The 16,683-nt window shown below is 33.6% G+C and overlaps 1 protein-coding gene across 3 annotated transcripts in view; it reads left to right on the forward strand.

Annotated features, from left to right (window-relative positions):
• Nucleotides 1-16,683, forward strand: part of Hip14 (palmitoyltransferase Hip14) — a 133,944-nt gene that overhangs the window by 60,120 nt on the left and 57,141 nt on the right. For all 3 annotated transcript variants that reach the window (XM_075356409.1, XM_075356408.1, XM_075356410.1), the window contains exons 11-12: nt 3,631-3,737; nt 10,140-10,396. In XM_075356409.1, the coding sequence (XP_075212524.1) occupies nt 3,631-3,737; nt 10,140-10,394 (362 nt within the window). In that variant the 3' untranslated portion in view covers nt 10,395-10,396. The remainder of the gene's footprint in view (nt 1-3,630; nt 3,738-10,139; nt 10,397-16,683) is intronic.

Here is a 16,683-nt window from a genome sequence, read left to right on the forward strand (position 1 = left end):
TAAACTTCTGCCGGTTGTTATACAAAAAATATGTTCTATTTAGTTTACTTTCATTATTTTCTTCTCATTTATTATTTATTTAAACATTTTTATTTTACTTTTTATTAAGATATTATTTTTTTGTGGTTTCAGTTGAATGTGAAACATATTTAACCTTTGTCTTGTTCATTGTCTCTCTTCTTCTTTTCCTTCCATACTTCTTAGTTTTCTCACTGAACTTTTTTCCTGAATCCTTTTTTTTTCTTCCTTTTCTAGAAAACTCCTTTCTGAGGTTTCTTTTAATTTTTTTCTTGATTAATTACAAATTTTGTGAGTCTGGAATTTGTGTTCCTGCTTTGTTTAAATCTTTCATATCTTTTTTATTATACGTGTTTTTAGTCTTTTTAGATAAAAAAGGAAGTTATTCTTAGAAATTTTATTATCATTCAGCCTTAAAATGTGGTTTATAAAAGCCAGGCATCTCTTTTGTATTATTTTTTTTAAATTTCTGTTACAGCATTTTGTCAGTAGGTAGTATAAAACTAAGAATTTTCCTTAAAAATTTATTTTTGTTCTTTTAGATTTCTTTTTTTAGAGTAGAATGTTTGTCAAACATTCTGTATAAATTGCTCTATTCGAATGGCTTAGTTTTGCATTTCTAGAGATAGATCTTTAGTAGTACATGTTTTACATTAGACAGTATGCTGATTCCATTTTGTTTACATGATTTATAAGAACTATTTTTTCTTAGCCATTCCATAGTACAGTTTCTCAGAGACATTTAAACTGTTTACTTTTCTATTTTTCTATACCTCGTTTTTAAAAAACTTGAAGCATTCTTGATGTTTGATATATAATTAGGTTTTTCAAAAGTTATTTATAGGCTTGTCCTTTCTACTCTTTCTTGTAATACTTTAATTTATTCTGTTACTCTTTTGGTATCGTCCAAGAAAATAACCAAACCATCTGCAAAGGCAAGAGAATCAATTATCATGTAATATTTTACTGAGCCTATTTTAAAGGGAGTACTTTTGGCTTTCACATTGTTTTTTCAGTCACTGGTGAGAGTCCATCACTCTGTTTTTACTGTTGGTTTGTAGAGAAAAGGTTTAGAAATTTTATTTAAAATTTTAACTTAGTTGTATTTTTAATGGTTTCTCTGATTGCATTTCTCATCGTCTCTGAATTCTTTTAGTATTTCAAAAAGAGATCTACAGAATCATATGCTTTTTTAAAGTCAACAAAGACTGTTATATAATTTTTAGCTGTTATTTATAATGATTAAGAAGTTTAACGAAAAGAATTTATTCCAAACAAGATTGGGATTGCTAAATCTAACTTGGTATTCTTAATCTTAATTCTTTTTCTGTTTTGAGTTCGATTTGATTTTGTATTACTTTAGTTAATATTTTGTATGAAATAGGTAACAAGATATTCTATGACAGTTGCTTAAACCTATTTGTTACCTTTTTTTGTGGAGAAGATGACTAAAGACATCTCCCCAAATCCAAAATATGGAATTTTTTCTGTTTCACATACTTTTAAAATAATTTTTTGAGGAATTTTGGATCTTTCTTCTGTAACATTCAAAGGCTGTTCAGAAAGTAACTTCTGATTCATTATGAAGAAAATACCAGTTGATAAAGAACCAATTTATTATATCTTATAGCCACGTCTTTTAGCTAATTTTCTACATAATTGCCATCCAAATTAAGGCACATCATATCTGTGAACACGTTTTTGAATACCCTCATCATAAAACTCTGCTGCTGGTGAATTAAGTTAGGTAGTAACACTGTTTTTCAACTCCGTATCATTTTTAAATGCTGTGTCGCTAACCATTTCTTTATTTTTGGGAAAAGGTGATACTCACTAGAAACCAAATCAGGGCTGTATGGAGGATGGTTGAATAATTCTCATTTGAAACTGTCAATTTTGCATTGAATGCATTTTACAGTATGCAGATGAGTGTCATCATGAAGAAAAACGATGCCTGAACTCAGCATGATGCCATATTGTTTGTTTTTTTATGGCCTATCTCAATTTCTTCAGCATCTCGCAGTAGGTTTCAGTGTTAATTGTTGTGTGTCTTCATAAAATCAATCAAGGTCACACCTTCATGGTCTGAAAAAATGGCTGTCATCAGTTTTTTATGAAAATATTTGACAGGTATTTAAGGGTTTTCGATGAGAACTGGTGTGGCTCGCTTCATTGTGATTGAGCTTGTGTCCATGTTAATAAATTTAACAATCTATGTTTCATCGCCTGTTACAATATGATCAAGGTATTCATTCTCGTTATGGTAATGGTGAAGGAAGGTTGTGCTGACCCCATCCTCCTTTTTGTGTGTTCATCAGAAGCTTAGGCACCAAGTGAGCACAAAATTTACGAAAGCCTAACCTGTTCATTATGATTTCATACAGCACTATATGTGTGGTATGTAAGAAAAAATTTGGATAATTCTGTGATGAATAGATGATTTTCTCAAATTTTCACATCGACACTTGCAACAAGTTTATCTGTGACAATTGAGGTTGAGTGATGACCACTTCTTTCATTGTCATGAATGTTTGTTCAATTTCCTGAAACATATGGCACCATTGTCATACTGCATTGTCACTCATGATATTCCCTCCATACATTGCACAAAGTTCATGATGAATTTCAGCAAGTGACGTGTTTTTTGCGTGAAGAAAACTAATAATGGTGCATGCACTTTACAGTCGGCATAACAACAGTCATTTCAAACAAGAGTTTTACAGGAACAAACAAATTAGCACTATTTCCAATAACACTACTAGAAGTACACTGAACCCGGCTCAATTGTGCAAAAATGGAATTGCTACTCCCTTTCCTTTGTGCAATACCGAGAACCTATTTGGAAGTTCATTTCTGAATAGCCCTTGCATTTTAGAAGTTTCATCTTTATGGAACTTTCCCATTTTATTCTTAAGGTTTCTAATTATTTCTTTAATTCAATCTCTTCATTAGTAAAAAATCTGGTAAAATCTTCTTGGCTGATTTTTATTATGACGTATGTTTTTTTTATATATTATTACAGTAGCATATGCCGGACTTGACTTTTTGTGCTCTGCTATTAACTTTTCTGTGTTGTTATGGGTTGGATTTATTTCAGATGCCATAGTGCAAAGTAATATGTGGATGTGCTTGTGTGTTTTAATTATTTAAATGTAATGTTTTATGTGAGGTTTTATTTACATAAATCATGCTTAGGGATTCATTGTTTCCTTTTTGAAGAATTTGCCATTTAATCTTATAAAACTGTAATTTAATAATAATTAATTTTTCTGATATAACATTATGAAAGATATTTTAATGATTGCATTAATATAAAATGGTTGTAATCTTGTATTATTGTTATTGTTATTGCATTTTTTTGTTAGTGACCATGTAGATAAAAGATGCTTGAAATTTTTGGATGTTAATACTTGTTAATTTGTTAATTTACATTGTCTATTTCTGAAAATTAATATCTAATTAATTAATTATAACATATATATTTTTTATTATGTTAGCTATTTTCATTTGATGTATTAGGATTATATTATGTACTTGGTTCTAATGGTTAGGAATGAATGGTTCTTTTATTTTTGGATTTTTTTTATTGTCTTTTTATTATTTCTTTTCCAGCACTATGGAATTATGCACAATGTGATGCTTGGGTAGCTTGGGTGGGTTTGAATTCATTTCTTCATTCTGTTTGGGTTGCCACACTATTCTGCTGTCAGCTTTATCAGGTAAAATTAGTATCTGTTAATATACAGTTTTACAATTTTTGGTTCTGTTTGATTTTTTATATTTACTCCTTAGTAAATTAAAGACTACAGAATAAACTAATCTTAAAAACATGTTTTTGTGTAACATTAATTAAATTATTTATTTTTAACTAATTAATGATTTTACTATAGAATATTAAAAAGTAATTGCAAAATAACTATAAACATTATTATTTTGTTATGAGCAATACTATTATACATTTAAAAAAAAATGTTGAAAAATGATAATCTTGGTAAGAATTTTTTTTATTTCTAAATAACATTTTATTCAACTACATAAGGTTTATTAGTCTATGTAAAAAGAAAATAAAATAATGTTAACATCTGAATATGATAACATTTTCTTAGTTTCCTATTAAGTTAAGAAGATAACTTAAAACCACTTAACTTCTACTGGCAGTACTTAATGCTTCTAGTAGCAGTACTTAATGCTATAATAGCAGCCCAGCCGTGAGGGACTTTACTTGGTCTGATAATACTTCTACAAATTTAGTCAGTTCTTTGCAAGATCAGCATTCTTTCTCTTTTTGTATGTTGTTTGAAGAGTGCCTGAACAAAACTTACTCCAGATTGTACAGGATTCCTCATGTTAAGGGAGTTTCTGTATTACTGTCGAACCTCTGAAAAAGGAACTTTCTGTTCAGTACAGATCTTTAAAATAGATTTCTCTTCTTTGTAAATGGGGCATTCTCTCGATCTTGCTGAGGGTGGACCTTTAAAATTTTCACACTTTTCTACCTCAGCACATGTGGTGTCATTGTGTCCAATACAGCTGCAACGTGCACAAACCTGTTATTTAGTGCAACCATCGTTGTTGTGGCCAAAACCCTGACATTGAAAGCTGTGCCTGGGGTTAGGTATATGTAGTCGTACACTACTTTTATCCTACTGAAGTAACCTACTTTTATCTTTTCAGGAATGGTGTCAGACTTGAAAAGGTTAGAATTAGCAAGTATGTTGGCACATCAACACTGTTCTCTTTTCACATTATCCTCTGCACTAATGTAGCTGACTGCAGTGACAACTCGTCTGTTATTCCAGATAACTCCACATCAGCCAGGTCATGGCAAAAGATAATCCCCTCGCTGAAATTCAGCATCTTCTGGGGCTCCACTACCACTCTGTCTTTTTCTATATATTTAAGGACTACCAGTTTTTGACGTACCAAATTATTTAGTTCAATAAGCAGAGTGTCACTTCTGAGCTTTTTAACCTATTTCGGATCACTGCAAACTGTTATAATACACTTATTTATCAAGAAGGTAGAAACTTTACAAAAAGGTTTGCCTTGCTGTATCTCAGTATAATAGACCTTACAGAGGAAAATTTCACTCCCTCTGTAATGTCATTATTCTCTCATTCCTAACTAAAACCTTGGCCGACTACGTCAGTCGAAGTTTTATCAAACCCTCGTTTTTGTCTGTTTTTTAAGTGGATCAACAACAACAAAAAGATTTTAATTTGCCATTTGGTATCTATACAGTGTGGTGTGAGCTGCCAATCATTTTAATGATGTACTTTTGTCTTACGAACAGAGAAGGCTACTCAATAAAATAACAAATACAAAATTGAATAAAGAAATGAGTCATATGCACTTAGACCGATTCTCCATGGAGAAGGCTTACTGATATAGACTCTGCCTATTATTATAATGGGCCTTCAAAATAGGTTCACAAAATATTTTATTTTTTTATATTTATGGGATAAAAGAACAATATAGCAACAGTCTGTAAAAATAAAAGACTGAACAAAGAGAACTTCTTTTCTTCACATCCCTCTTTTTGAAACCGATAAAATTCTTCTGCTTCATACAAGGATTAATGAAATATTTTATAAAAGCCATGGATCAAACAAAGATTAAAAGCCTGGAAATCATTTGTAAGGGTGGTAAAAGGATTTTTAGACAATAAAACAGAAGAAAAGTAATGCAAGAGCTTCAAGTGCTAGTGAGTTGCGGGGTGTTGAATGATGATAACATCCCATGATGGAGAACAAATGTTCTGTAATTGCATACTGATTTCTATGATATTGTGAGTTTCTTTCTTATTTATGTGAAGCAAGTGTTTTTCTTCTTGATTTCTCCGTTTAATTTTACCTTGTCTGTGGTGGCTTCTGGTATAAAACCAATATTTCCTTCAGATTCTTTCCTTATTTCTCAGATCCATCTGAATCCCGTTCTGGTTTTTCTGAATTGAGATTGTACTCTACCAGCTCTTTCAGAAGTCTCAAATCTTGCATCCTCATTATATGGCCAGAGAATCCTACTCTCTTGTTATATATGGTATCAGTGATGGGTTCTAACTCTTGGTATACAACTTTGTTTGTTGGGTACAATCCTCCACTGTCTGTCTTTCTGTGGTACATTTTGTTGATCCAGGTTCTCCCAATTCTTCTTTTTATTTTCTGGAGTCTGTCAGTCTTTGATTGTTTATTCAGGTGGAAGAGTATTTCTGATTCATATGTGGCTTCCAGTTTTATAACTGTTTTAGCGTATTATTTTTGTGTTTATGGGTAGATGTTTTTTAGTGTAGGTGTACCAGGCCAATTTTTGTGCTTTAGCTAGTTTATTTGATGTTGTTTGGTTTAAGGTTTTTTCATTTAGGGTGTTTGTTATTATTTCTCCGAGGTATTTAAATTGGATTTCTATTTTGATTTTATTATTGTTTATGTTTACTTCTTTTAATTGTGTTGGTTTTTTGGGCATAATATCTGTCTTTTCATTTGATATTTTGTGGCCAATTTTATTTGCAATGTTTTAAAGTTCTAATATCTGTGTTTTAGCTTTGTTGATGTCATTTTTTAACAGTGCCAAGTCATCGGCGAAACCAAGGCAGTTAGTTTGTTTTGATTTTTTGGTCTATTTTTATCTTTTGGTTCATTTTTTGAGCCACTCCATTTCCAGAGTGCAATTGAAAGCTCACTTCAAACACTCCACCATCAAAGAAAATTCCTGATGTTCCAATGCAGCAAGTTACCAAGATCCCTATGAAGAGATCTACTAAAGCCTCGTCACCTGGTACGGTGTTTCCAGCATAACAAGGCTTCCAAATTCCCACTACCATCTGGAGAACATTCCAAGGAAATGGAGGCCGATGAAGTGCTTAAAGAAGTGAAGCTTTTTAAAAATTATCAATAGTAAAAAGAAAAACCGGATAGTATATGATAAGTAATTTGCATGCAGAGCTCTTATATATTTAACAGAAAAAAGTATTTTTTTTATGGCTACAAAAAATATTCTATGGAATGTTTGTGTACTCTATTCTCACTGTGATGATATTGAAATCCTAATGAAAGAAAAAATCCTTTAATACATCTATAGGAGACTCACCTCCATCCCCAGGATGTTCTGTCGTTTTGCGGATATGTTTGCGAAAGATGTGACTATAAAACAGGACAGAGGACGAGAGGGTAAAGCTGTTCTTATGCATATTTGGCCTTCCCAGCATCACTAGTATTTTCGTTGCAAAACTGTATGCCATTAATAAGGCCTTATATGTAATTAGCCCAACATTTTGACATGTTCTTAATTGCTCAAATTTAATGAGTGCTTTACAGGTAGTTAATGATGTGTATTCCAGACACCCTGTTTTCTGTGAGGTTCATTGTGTCATTTCACAAATGAATCACCGTAATACAGTGGTGAGCTTTTATTGGATCCCCAGCCATATAGAAATTTCAGGCAATGAGTGCGTAGTTAGTGAGGCAAAAGAATCTTGTTTTCAGTCTATTTTTACCAATCGCGTTGCTTCGTGATCTTGTCTGTTTCCTGACGAGGGTAGTTCACAATGAGTGGCAAAGTGAATGGAAGAATACCATGGACAATAAACTTCATCTAATTAAGAACACTGTTTCACCTTGGAGTTCCTCATGCAGAGATTACTGTTGAAAGGATGTTTTATTATCTGCTGTTCGTGAATAGGGTGCATTGGGCTCACTCATGGATACCTGATTATGCTAACAGATGCACCCCTTTGTGCTCGCTGCTACTGCCAACTAACAGTGCACCACCTACTTTGTGGATTGTATCTGTTATGAGGTATTGTGTCACAACTATTTTAGAAGATAATGAGATGTTGCTTGCTATCCTTTGTTAGGGCTGTCCATTTATATTTAAATTACTGTAGGATGTTTTGGCTACTTCTGACATTTGCTGTAATGCAGATGGTAATTTTATTTATTAATTTAGGTATATAATGTGATATATTTTTTTTTATTACAGCAAATATATCTTTTCCAATACATTACATTACAATCCATTAATGGATGTCCAATACATCCATTACATTGGGTAATAATAATGCAAAAGCATTTTTTGCGCAGAAACCCCCCCCTAAAAAAAGCCCAAATGGCAAAGAGCTTTTCATTCATTAAAATTCATAATCATATTATAGCTTATATAAAGACATGAGCAGCCCCATTTTCCTTTCCTCCACACTTAAAATGCCATACCAATCTAGCTTGAAAAGGAGTCAATTCAATTATATATTAACAGTTTGATTATATATTAATCAGATTATTAGTAAACTATCTTTTCAGAAATCTTAGGAAAACTAGCAAGAGAGTTAGTTATAGTTGTATAATTGAACTTATTTTTTAACCCCTTTCTTAAGCAGTAGTGTATATTAGCATATTTTAATTAGATGAAAAATTACATGTTTTCAGTGATAGATTGATTAAGTACAAGTGAAGATATCTATTCTTTCATTATATGAAAGAACAAATACATTTTCAAGGGATGAAGTCAATGTTTTTGCAGTTTTACTTTGAGAAGTTTCTACAATATTTCCTCATTCCAGTATTTCAGAGATATAAATTATATTATGTATTATCTAGAGTTTGAGAATCATTAAACGGCCTGAATGTTGTATTTATTTTAGAAAGGTTACAATATCTGATAAAACCCTTATTTGGCACTCCTCCTAGGTACCCTTCCAACTAATTTATTTTGTCCTCTTTTCCAAATTTGCCTTTAAAATTTTTTAATGCCATTTTTTTTTTATATATTGTGAAATAAAAATAACGCAACTCCAGTGTTAAAACCCAAAAAAAGAAGTCTACCATCTGACATCTGTTTGTTTACCATTTAATTGTTTATTAGAAGCTGATGAAGAAAATGTTGAACTATGTAGTATTTTGAGAAGTCTTTTTGTATTGTACCATGGCAGTGCTAATTCAACAAGCCAGACCTTCAAAAAGTACCTATATAAAATATTTTTTTTTTTTTTTTTTGTACTAATACTTAGTTACTGTCTTAACTTAGAAATAACATACTGCAAAGCTTGACAGGCATTAAACACTTTTAAGAAGTGATTTATAGATTACCGTCATCTACAAAGAAGGTGTTTTCAATAATTTATATTTCTGTGGTCAAGTCAGGACAACAGTTTCCAAACCGTTTATGTCAGAAAATTTGTACTATACAGTAATGTTTTAAATTTTAACATTATTTGCAGTAGCAATAATCAATAAATCACAGTGTAAAATACCCAAACAAGCCTGTTAGTGTTCCCCGTATATTAATGATTTTGTAATCTATTTGTCTATTTGTCATCACTCTCCTTTTAACTGTCAAGTGTTAACTTAATTTTTTTTTTTCGTTAGAAGGTTTGGTTGAAATTTTCAGTTCATATTCAGGTTAATTTTAATTCTACAGGATTCAAATTTTCATTTATTAAAACATGTGTTTTAAATTTCATATGGTTACTACTTACTTCATAGTGCAGCAATCAGTGTGTACTTATTCTTCGATTTTCAATGTGCAGCAGATTAACTGGGAAGCATTTTGTGGCTATGCATTTGTATGGATAAGGTAATGAATTTAGAAGTGATTTAATTGTGCACAAACATGAGTACGATCTCCGATTGCATTTTTATTTATAAATAAATTATTTATAAATATAGACATTTGAAGTATTATGAAATAATATGTTGATATTGGTTTTTGTACGTACTCTGTCTTATCCAAAAATGCAATTATTAAGCAAAGTTACATGTACACATATACTTTTGCTGCAATAATAAGCATTGAGCTGTACTTGAACCTTCTTTACCAATGCCGATTACTAATGTTTACTTAATTAATCAACTAATTAATGTTAAATAACAATGGACACAAAACACCAACATTTTAAGGTGCTTATAAGCAATTTAATTTACGCAAAAAAGTATGAAGATGCTCTGAAACATGGCCCTGAAGAAGGTTTATATGATTTGATTATTTTCTTTTCTTCCTTTAGTTACGAATTAATTAATTTATGCACTTTTTAGTGACGTACAATTGAAATGTATTTTATATGTATGTTTTGATATAAATATCCTTGTACAAAGAATTGTTTTTTATGTTTTTTCTCATGTTTTTAATAGATTGGTCTTCTTGGTATGACTACAAATGAGCGTATGAATGCAGCACGGTACAGGCACTTTGCACTGCCTGCACCAGGTGCTGCACGCAGTCCATTTCATCGTGGTGTCTGTCAGAATTTTGTTGATTTTCTACAGCTGCGATGTTTTGGATTATTTCGACCCGATCCTACAGATTGGGTTACACGCTATCATGTAAAGACTCCTGTTGAACAGGAACCACTTTTGACTGATAAAGAGAATTATCAATATGTGTAGTGGTAAGTATTTATTATCTTCATAAACTTTTTATAATTTATGGTTCCAGATTTAAAGTTGTTGCTCTATTGATATGAGATAATATATTTACAGATTTATACATTATGTTATTTTTAAGTGGCAGATAAATCAAAAATTCTGAATGTCATTAATGTCTTTGACACACACACACACAAATACTTATTTGAAATGCCCTATTTTTAGAACACTTCCTCTTCACTGAAGTTACTGTAACAGACATTTCATTTCTTGACATGTTGGAGCAGTTTGCGTTCCAATAAATTGAGCATAGGCATCCTAATATTCTCTTCCAGCAAGATGGGGCTCCTCTGTACTAGCTCGTTGAGGTAAGGGAAATGCTGGAAGAGACATTTCCTGGTAGGTGGATTGGAGGAGGTGGTTCAATTCCCTGGCCACCCAGATCAGCAGACATAATCCCTCTGGACTTCTTCTTCTGGGGTTACATCAAAGACAGAGTGTATACGACAAAAGTAGTAAACATCCAGGAGCTGCATGAGAGCATTCTGAATGCCATTTCAACCATCACACCAGAAATGCTTCTATGAACATGCCAAGAAATCGCCTATCGACTGGATATTCTTTGTGTGATTGGCGGGACACATGTGGAAGTGATATGATGTAATGTGATTTTTTGTTGTAACTTGATAAGACAGGCTTTAATTTAATGTTTGTTTCATGTCAATATGTGTAGTATTTTGGGGGATATAGTTAAATAAAAATAAGGCATTTCAAATGGAACTTTCTGAATATTTATATTAGATTAATATAAATATATTAGCCTAAAATTCCAAAATATACACTTATCTTAAATGTTTTATTTTTTAAATCCTTAATCAGTAAGAAAAAATAGATTGAAAAAAATTTTCTCTGATGGGTTAAATGATATGAACATGTTAAGTACTACACCATTTTTAGTATATGCCCTGTGCTAAAACATTTTCTGAATCAGAAAATGATAAGAACACATGTTCTTATAATTTTTTTCAAATAAATTTTTTCAGAAAAATGTCGATGCTCATGCATGGCATTTACATTTTTCATGCAATGAATTAGTGTTTTCCATGCCATATGGCATGGCATGGCATCTGATATTTTTTGTTTATTATTTTGTATGTGTGTGTGTGTGTGTTTGTGTTGAATTACTGAAAAGTAAATTATACTCCCTCTAATGTTTTTTATAATTGAGATAACTTTAAGGACAACTCATTAAGTGCCAATTTAAAGTTTTTGGCCTTTGGCAGGAGGCAGAGATGACTCAAAAATTTTAAATGGTACATAAGGTCATGTGATACTTATTTTAAAGGTCTTTGTAACAAGCAAAACAGTGTCAAAAAAATTAAATTTTAATTTTTTAGACCAAAATGGCAACCAAAAGTTTCATTATATTGATTAAAAATTGAAAAAAAAATTAATTATTAAATCTTTTCAAATACTTAAAAAATATTTAATTTAAAAATAGTTAAATAAAATTTACTGATGTTTTAACATTAAAATTTTATTTCGTAAGAAACATTTAAGAAAGTAATTTTTATTTCATAAGTTGGCAATGTCAACAGCTGATCCACAATTAAACAAAGGTAAGTTACATTAATTATGAAAAATAGATCTTTGGTAAAAAAACAATGTTTTTTTTCAAATCAAGAAAGAGTAGAAATTGTATTTTTATTTGGAGAAATAAAATGATACAAAGGAACATCTTATGCATTTATTGTGCAAAATTCTCTACTCGTACAATTTCCAGGATCCCAGTTACAGATTTAATAAAAAATTTTCAACTTACAGGTAGCATTTTTTATGTTAAAAATTCTGATTGACCCAGTACAGATGAAGTTATTGAAGAAGGAATATTAGCAGAAATTTCTGTTAATAATCAACAATTGGCAAGAGCGATTGCAAATAATTTATTTAGGGGGTCAGTGCAAAAAGTATAAAAACACATAAATACCATCCATACAGAATTAAATCAGTACAAGAACTTATTAAAGATGATTTTGATGGGACAGTTGAATTCAGTGAGATTTTGACACTGAGATAAACAAGAACTAATTCTTGCTTCAAAATATTGTTCACTGAAGAAGCTTCAGCTCAGCTTATTTTATTAATAGTAACAGTAGGTTATGGTCTCCACATTAGTATCGTGAAAACATACCCAGCATACAGAGTGGTTAAATTTATGGACTGGAATAACAGGAGACACTTCTTGGACCATTTGTCATGAGAATGGTAACTTAGATGGTGATAGGTAGGTAGTATGCTTTGCTGAAGGAGCAAATAATTCTAGATCTCAACAGTTTGACTGAAATAGCTCGTAGACCAAAAGGACAACCCTTATTCTTGAAGAAAATGTGTTTTTACAGTTACAGGGAGCTCCTCCATCCATCCTGACCCTATAGGGGAAGACAGACTCGGTCGCCACACCACTCCCTTCTTTCCTAGTCGTAATGGGCTTTCCTTGTTCCTAATGGGTATGGAGGTCATCTTTTAGACCTCAATACCTGTTATATATTTCTGGATGGCACCAATGCAAATTTGAAAGACATTTCAATCGGTGTTAAAACCCATCAACTAACAAAATATATTTTTCAAACTATACTAAATCGAATAAAAAAAATCTGATAACCAATAAAAAATTTACAAATTGTGTTATAAAAAAACATTAATCTCATACCCTCCAAAACATTTTGGCAACATCACAATTTTGACCTTCTATACTAAAGCAACCAAAATTACCAATCAGCCCGTGATCATTCCAAACAGCAACTGGGCACAGTTGCCGAATGCACCTACTTTGGCTGAAAAACACCCTAATGGGTCCCTAGCCTTGCAGGCTACTATTCTACACTAAACATTCTTTGCAGTTGTTTTGAGCGCCAAAAACCTTAAAAAAATCTCTGTACAATGTGCCACTTATCTCTAACTTTCCAGTTAGTCTTCAGATCCAGACTTGAACCAATCAATACATTCAAGCTCCCTGACCACTTCTGCACATATAAACTCATATATTGAGCAGACATACAACACATGATGTGTATCAAATGATTCTAAGCATTGAGGACACTAACCCGACTCAGTCAAGCCAAATCAAGTCAGCGTGTCCTGAAATATGCCATGCCTCAAAAGGAACTGAGTCTCATGCTAGTTCGGGGAGGTCCACATCCACAGAAGCCCATCTTTGGCATAAGTGATAAATGACATCCATTGGACAACCACAACCGCATGAGAGAGTCGAAATCCACAACCCAAAGCAGAAGGCTCAGCACATTGCATTAAGAGCAGACCTTACTTACCTCAGTGCCATCATCACGAATCACTACATATCAGTTTCAAAAGTAACTTTCTGGCAACCTGATTCCATTACATGTGTGCGTCCACTGTTGTAATTGATACAACGCAGAGAACCACCACAAGTTATTAAATTCTTCGGATTTATCCAAAAATATACCCAGGATATACGCAGAGTCAAAGTTATAATGACGTCAATCACTTTTAAAATTGCATCCTCTGTACGAAAATCAAAAATTGGTCATCCATTAAGAAATTTTGCAACCCTTCCTTTAATCCACAAATACAGCACTTTCTCAAATACCTTAACAAGCACTGGCAGAAGCGTCAGAGGCCTGTATAATGAACTCACTATATAATCCTTGTCACCATCTTAATAAGAAGCTTAATCACACTTCTTTTCCAACAAAGCGGAAAATAGCCAGCAAGAAGCATTCTATTGAGAACCTTAAATGCCTGCACTTACACCCAACAAGTGAACAAGAAGTTCAGGCTCCTTCCCAGGAGGCCTTATGCCTTGCAAAACTGCAAATAACCTGCCGCACCTCAGCCTTAGTAATCTCCAAAGATGTCGTACCTGAATGAAAAGAAACGACCTCATGCCTAACACGCAGATAATACTGTCACTCACCTTCCACATCATCATTTGACAGAAAATCATTCAACAAAATACACAGTATTTCTGTTCTGCCAGTCAGTACACCCTTTCTGGTTGAAAGAGCAGACAGAAGAATATCTTTCTTTCCTTTATATCTCAAACTCCTATAAACAACACCCCAGGGATCCTTATTACCTTGAACCTGCATAAAAGAACACCAAGAATCCCCTTTTGTTGTGCGAAACATATGAAAATGTCAGGTCCTCAAATCCCTATACTCGGAAGCAAGTTCTGCTCGTCACTCAGAGTCACCCTCATGTTGTGATGCTCACCTAAGAAAACTTGCAGACTGCTTCAAGTCAGTAAACTTCTCCACCATGGAGCAGTTTCTCCCGACCAGAACTATGTAGGATAGAGTGTTCTGCAGCATCTACGTAAGCAAGAGAAAGCCTCTCCACCATCTTGAAATCTTTCAAACTCCAGCCCAAGACACAAAGTCTGGCTGATAATATATAGACAAATTTTTGCCAGTCTGCCCTCCTGTACAGGAAACGCCCCTGCTGATTGGGAACATTACATCAGTACACCTCATGGAGGACATTCGTGATCTGAAACACACTCGGACTGTGATTACTGGAACAGTCAACAACTACTGTCCATCGACAAACAGTCCCAGGACAACCGCTGTCACATCTATATTTCTGCCATCAAACAGCCTTCTACCATCTTCCATTCCTGTGAAGATTGGCAACTCACCCAAAACATAAACCTTGAGATTGTGTTCTGCAATGAAACTCCCCCACCGACACCTTTTTCGTCGTCTGTCAATGTGCCACCATAAACACTTTGCAATAATGTCTGCACTGATCAGAATAGGACAGCCACCAACAGACTGGACAATTTTGTCCCATATCTCTTAATGACGCTCAACAAGGTCTCTTTATTAAAAATATAAATTTGCAACATAAAGTTACAGTCTCTGATTACCAGCTTCACAGCAACATGGTGAAAATCATACTAGCGGACCACACAGAAACTCCTGCCAGCCAATGAAACCTGGCAGATCACCTGCCACAACACAAGGATTCTGCAAAATAACCACATCCAGATAACTTTGATCCACAACGTCACTTAATTTAATCTGCGCAATGTAAGCATCCTGAGCATTCAACTGCCTAAAATTGACCATTCAATGAATTGAAGTACATCTCAACAGCTCTCAAGTAAGACCCACAGTCCTTACTGCCCACAGAATGCTTATATTTTTTGCGCAGCCTCGTACAATTGACACAAATCAGTCGCTCATTCTTCTTGGGACAGTCCTCTTACTTTATGCTCTTCCTCTTCATAATGACAGAGCGACGGAAATTGGCAGAACTTTGCCCTGTGCCTATAACGACAACGTTGGACATTTATACATTCCTTTACCCTACAGGACGAGAAGACCAGAAACAAACTTCTGTAAAAGGACAGGTTCCACCTCCAACACTGTGTGGTAACACTCTGCCTTAAACAGGAACTTACATTCACCCAGAAGTCACCTTATCCAAATTGGCATTTTGCTCCCTGACCAGAGTCATAAATTCATTGTCAGAGAGAAGACGATCCATGTCATAGTCAATAACTCTTTGTTGGCATTTACATTTAGGATCAACCCTTACCTCTATTTTGTTAGACTTTAAAAACAGAGAGATAACCCTCACAGTCTCTTGGATGTCGTCAGCGACGACAACCAATCCCCTCTGGGTTTTCCATTTATTTCTTATCTCCAGGCTGAACCTCTTAGCCAAGAGCAACCTGAAAATCATCTTTTATTTCCTTAGTCGTTTTTACTGAACCCTCAGGCTCATTCAGAAAGATAACCTCTGGCTGCTTTCTCGACAGGCTGGCCTCATGCTTATGCTTCAAAACCTGCACGTAGTGCCTCCATTGTGGCTCCGCAGGCCTAGAAATTACATTAGGAACTGTTATGTTTCCTTCACAATCACCTCCTTTAGTTGATGTAGAAGCCAATGCCTCAAAACCCTGAGCCAGAGCAGAGAATGTTGCCTTAAATTCTTTTATCTGGGAATAATCTTACTCCTAACTGAAGCTGAAGCTCTTCGCAGATTAGATCATGAAACAAAGATGAAAATATCTGGAAATAATCATTGATTCTTACCTCCATCACTTTACCAGCTCTACCCTATCTGGGCTTTGGCTGTTTTCTCAAATCATTGGTTTCTGACATTTTTGCCAGAATACCCTGCAGCAAAGTCAAACTATCTAAATCTCACTGTATCTACTGCTACTAAGTATGGGCAAGCATGACAAACATGACAACTGCTTGCAGCAAGTTATGGATCACCAGAGGGCTATAAATCCCCTGTCATTCAGCATCTCTTATCC

This window comes from Lycorma delicatula, chromosome 2 (assembly GCF_047948215.1).
Source record: "Lycorma delicatula isolate Av1 chromosome 2, ASM4794821v1, whole genome shotgun sequence".
NCBI lineage: Eukaryota > Metazoa > Arthropoda > Insecta > Hemiptera > Fulgoridae > Lycorma > Lycorma delicatula.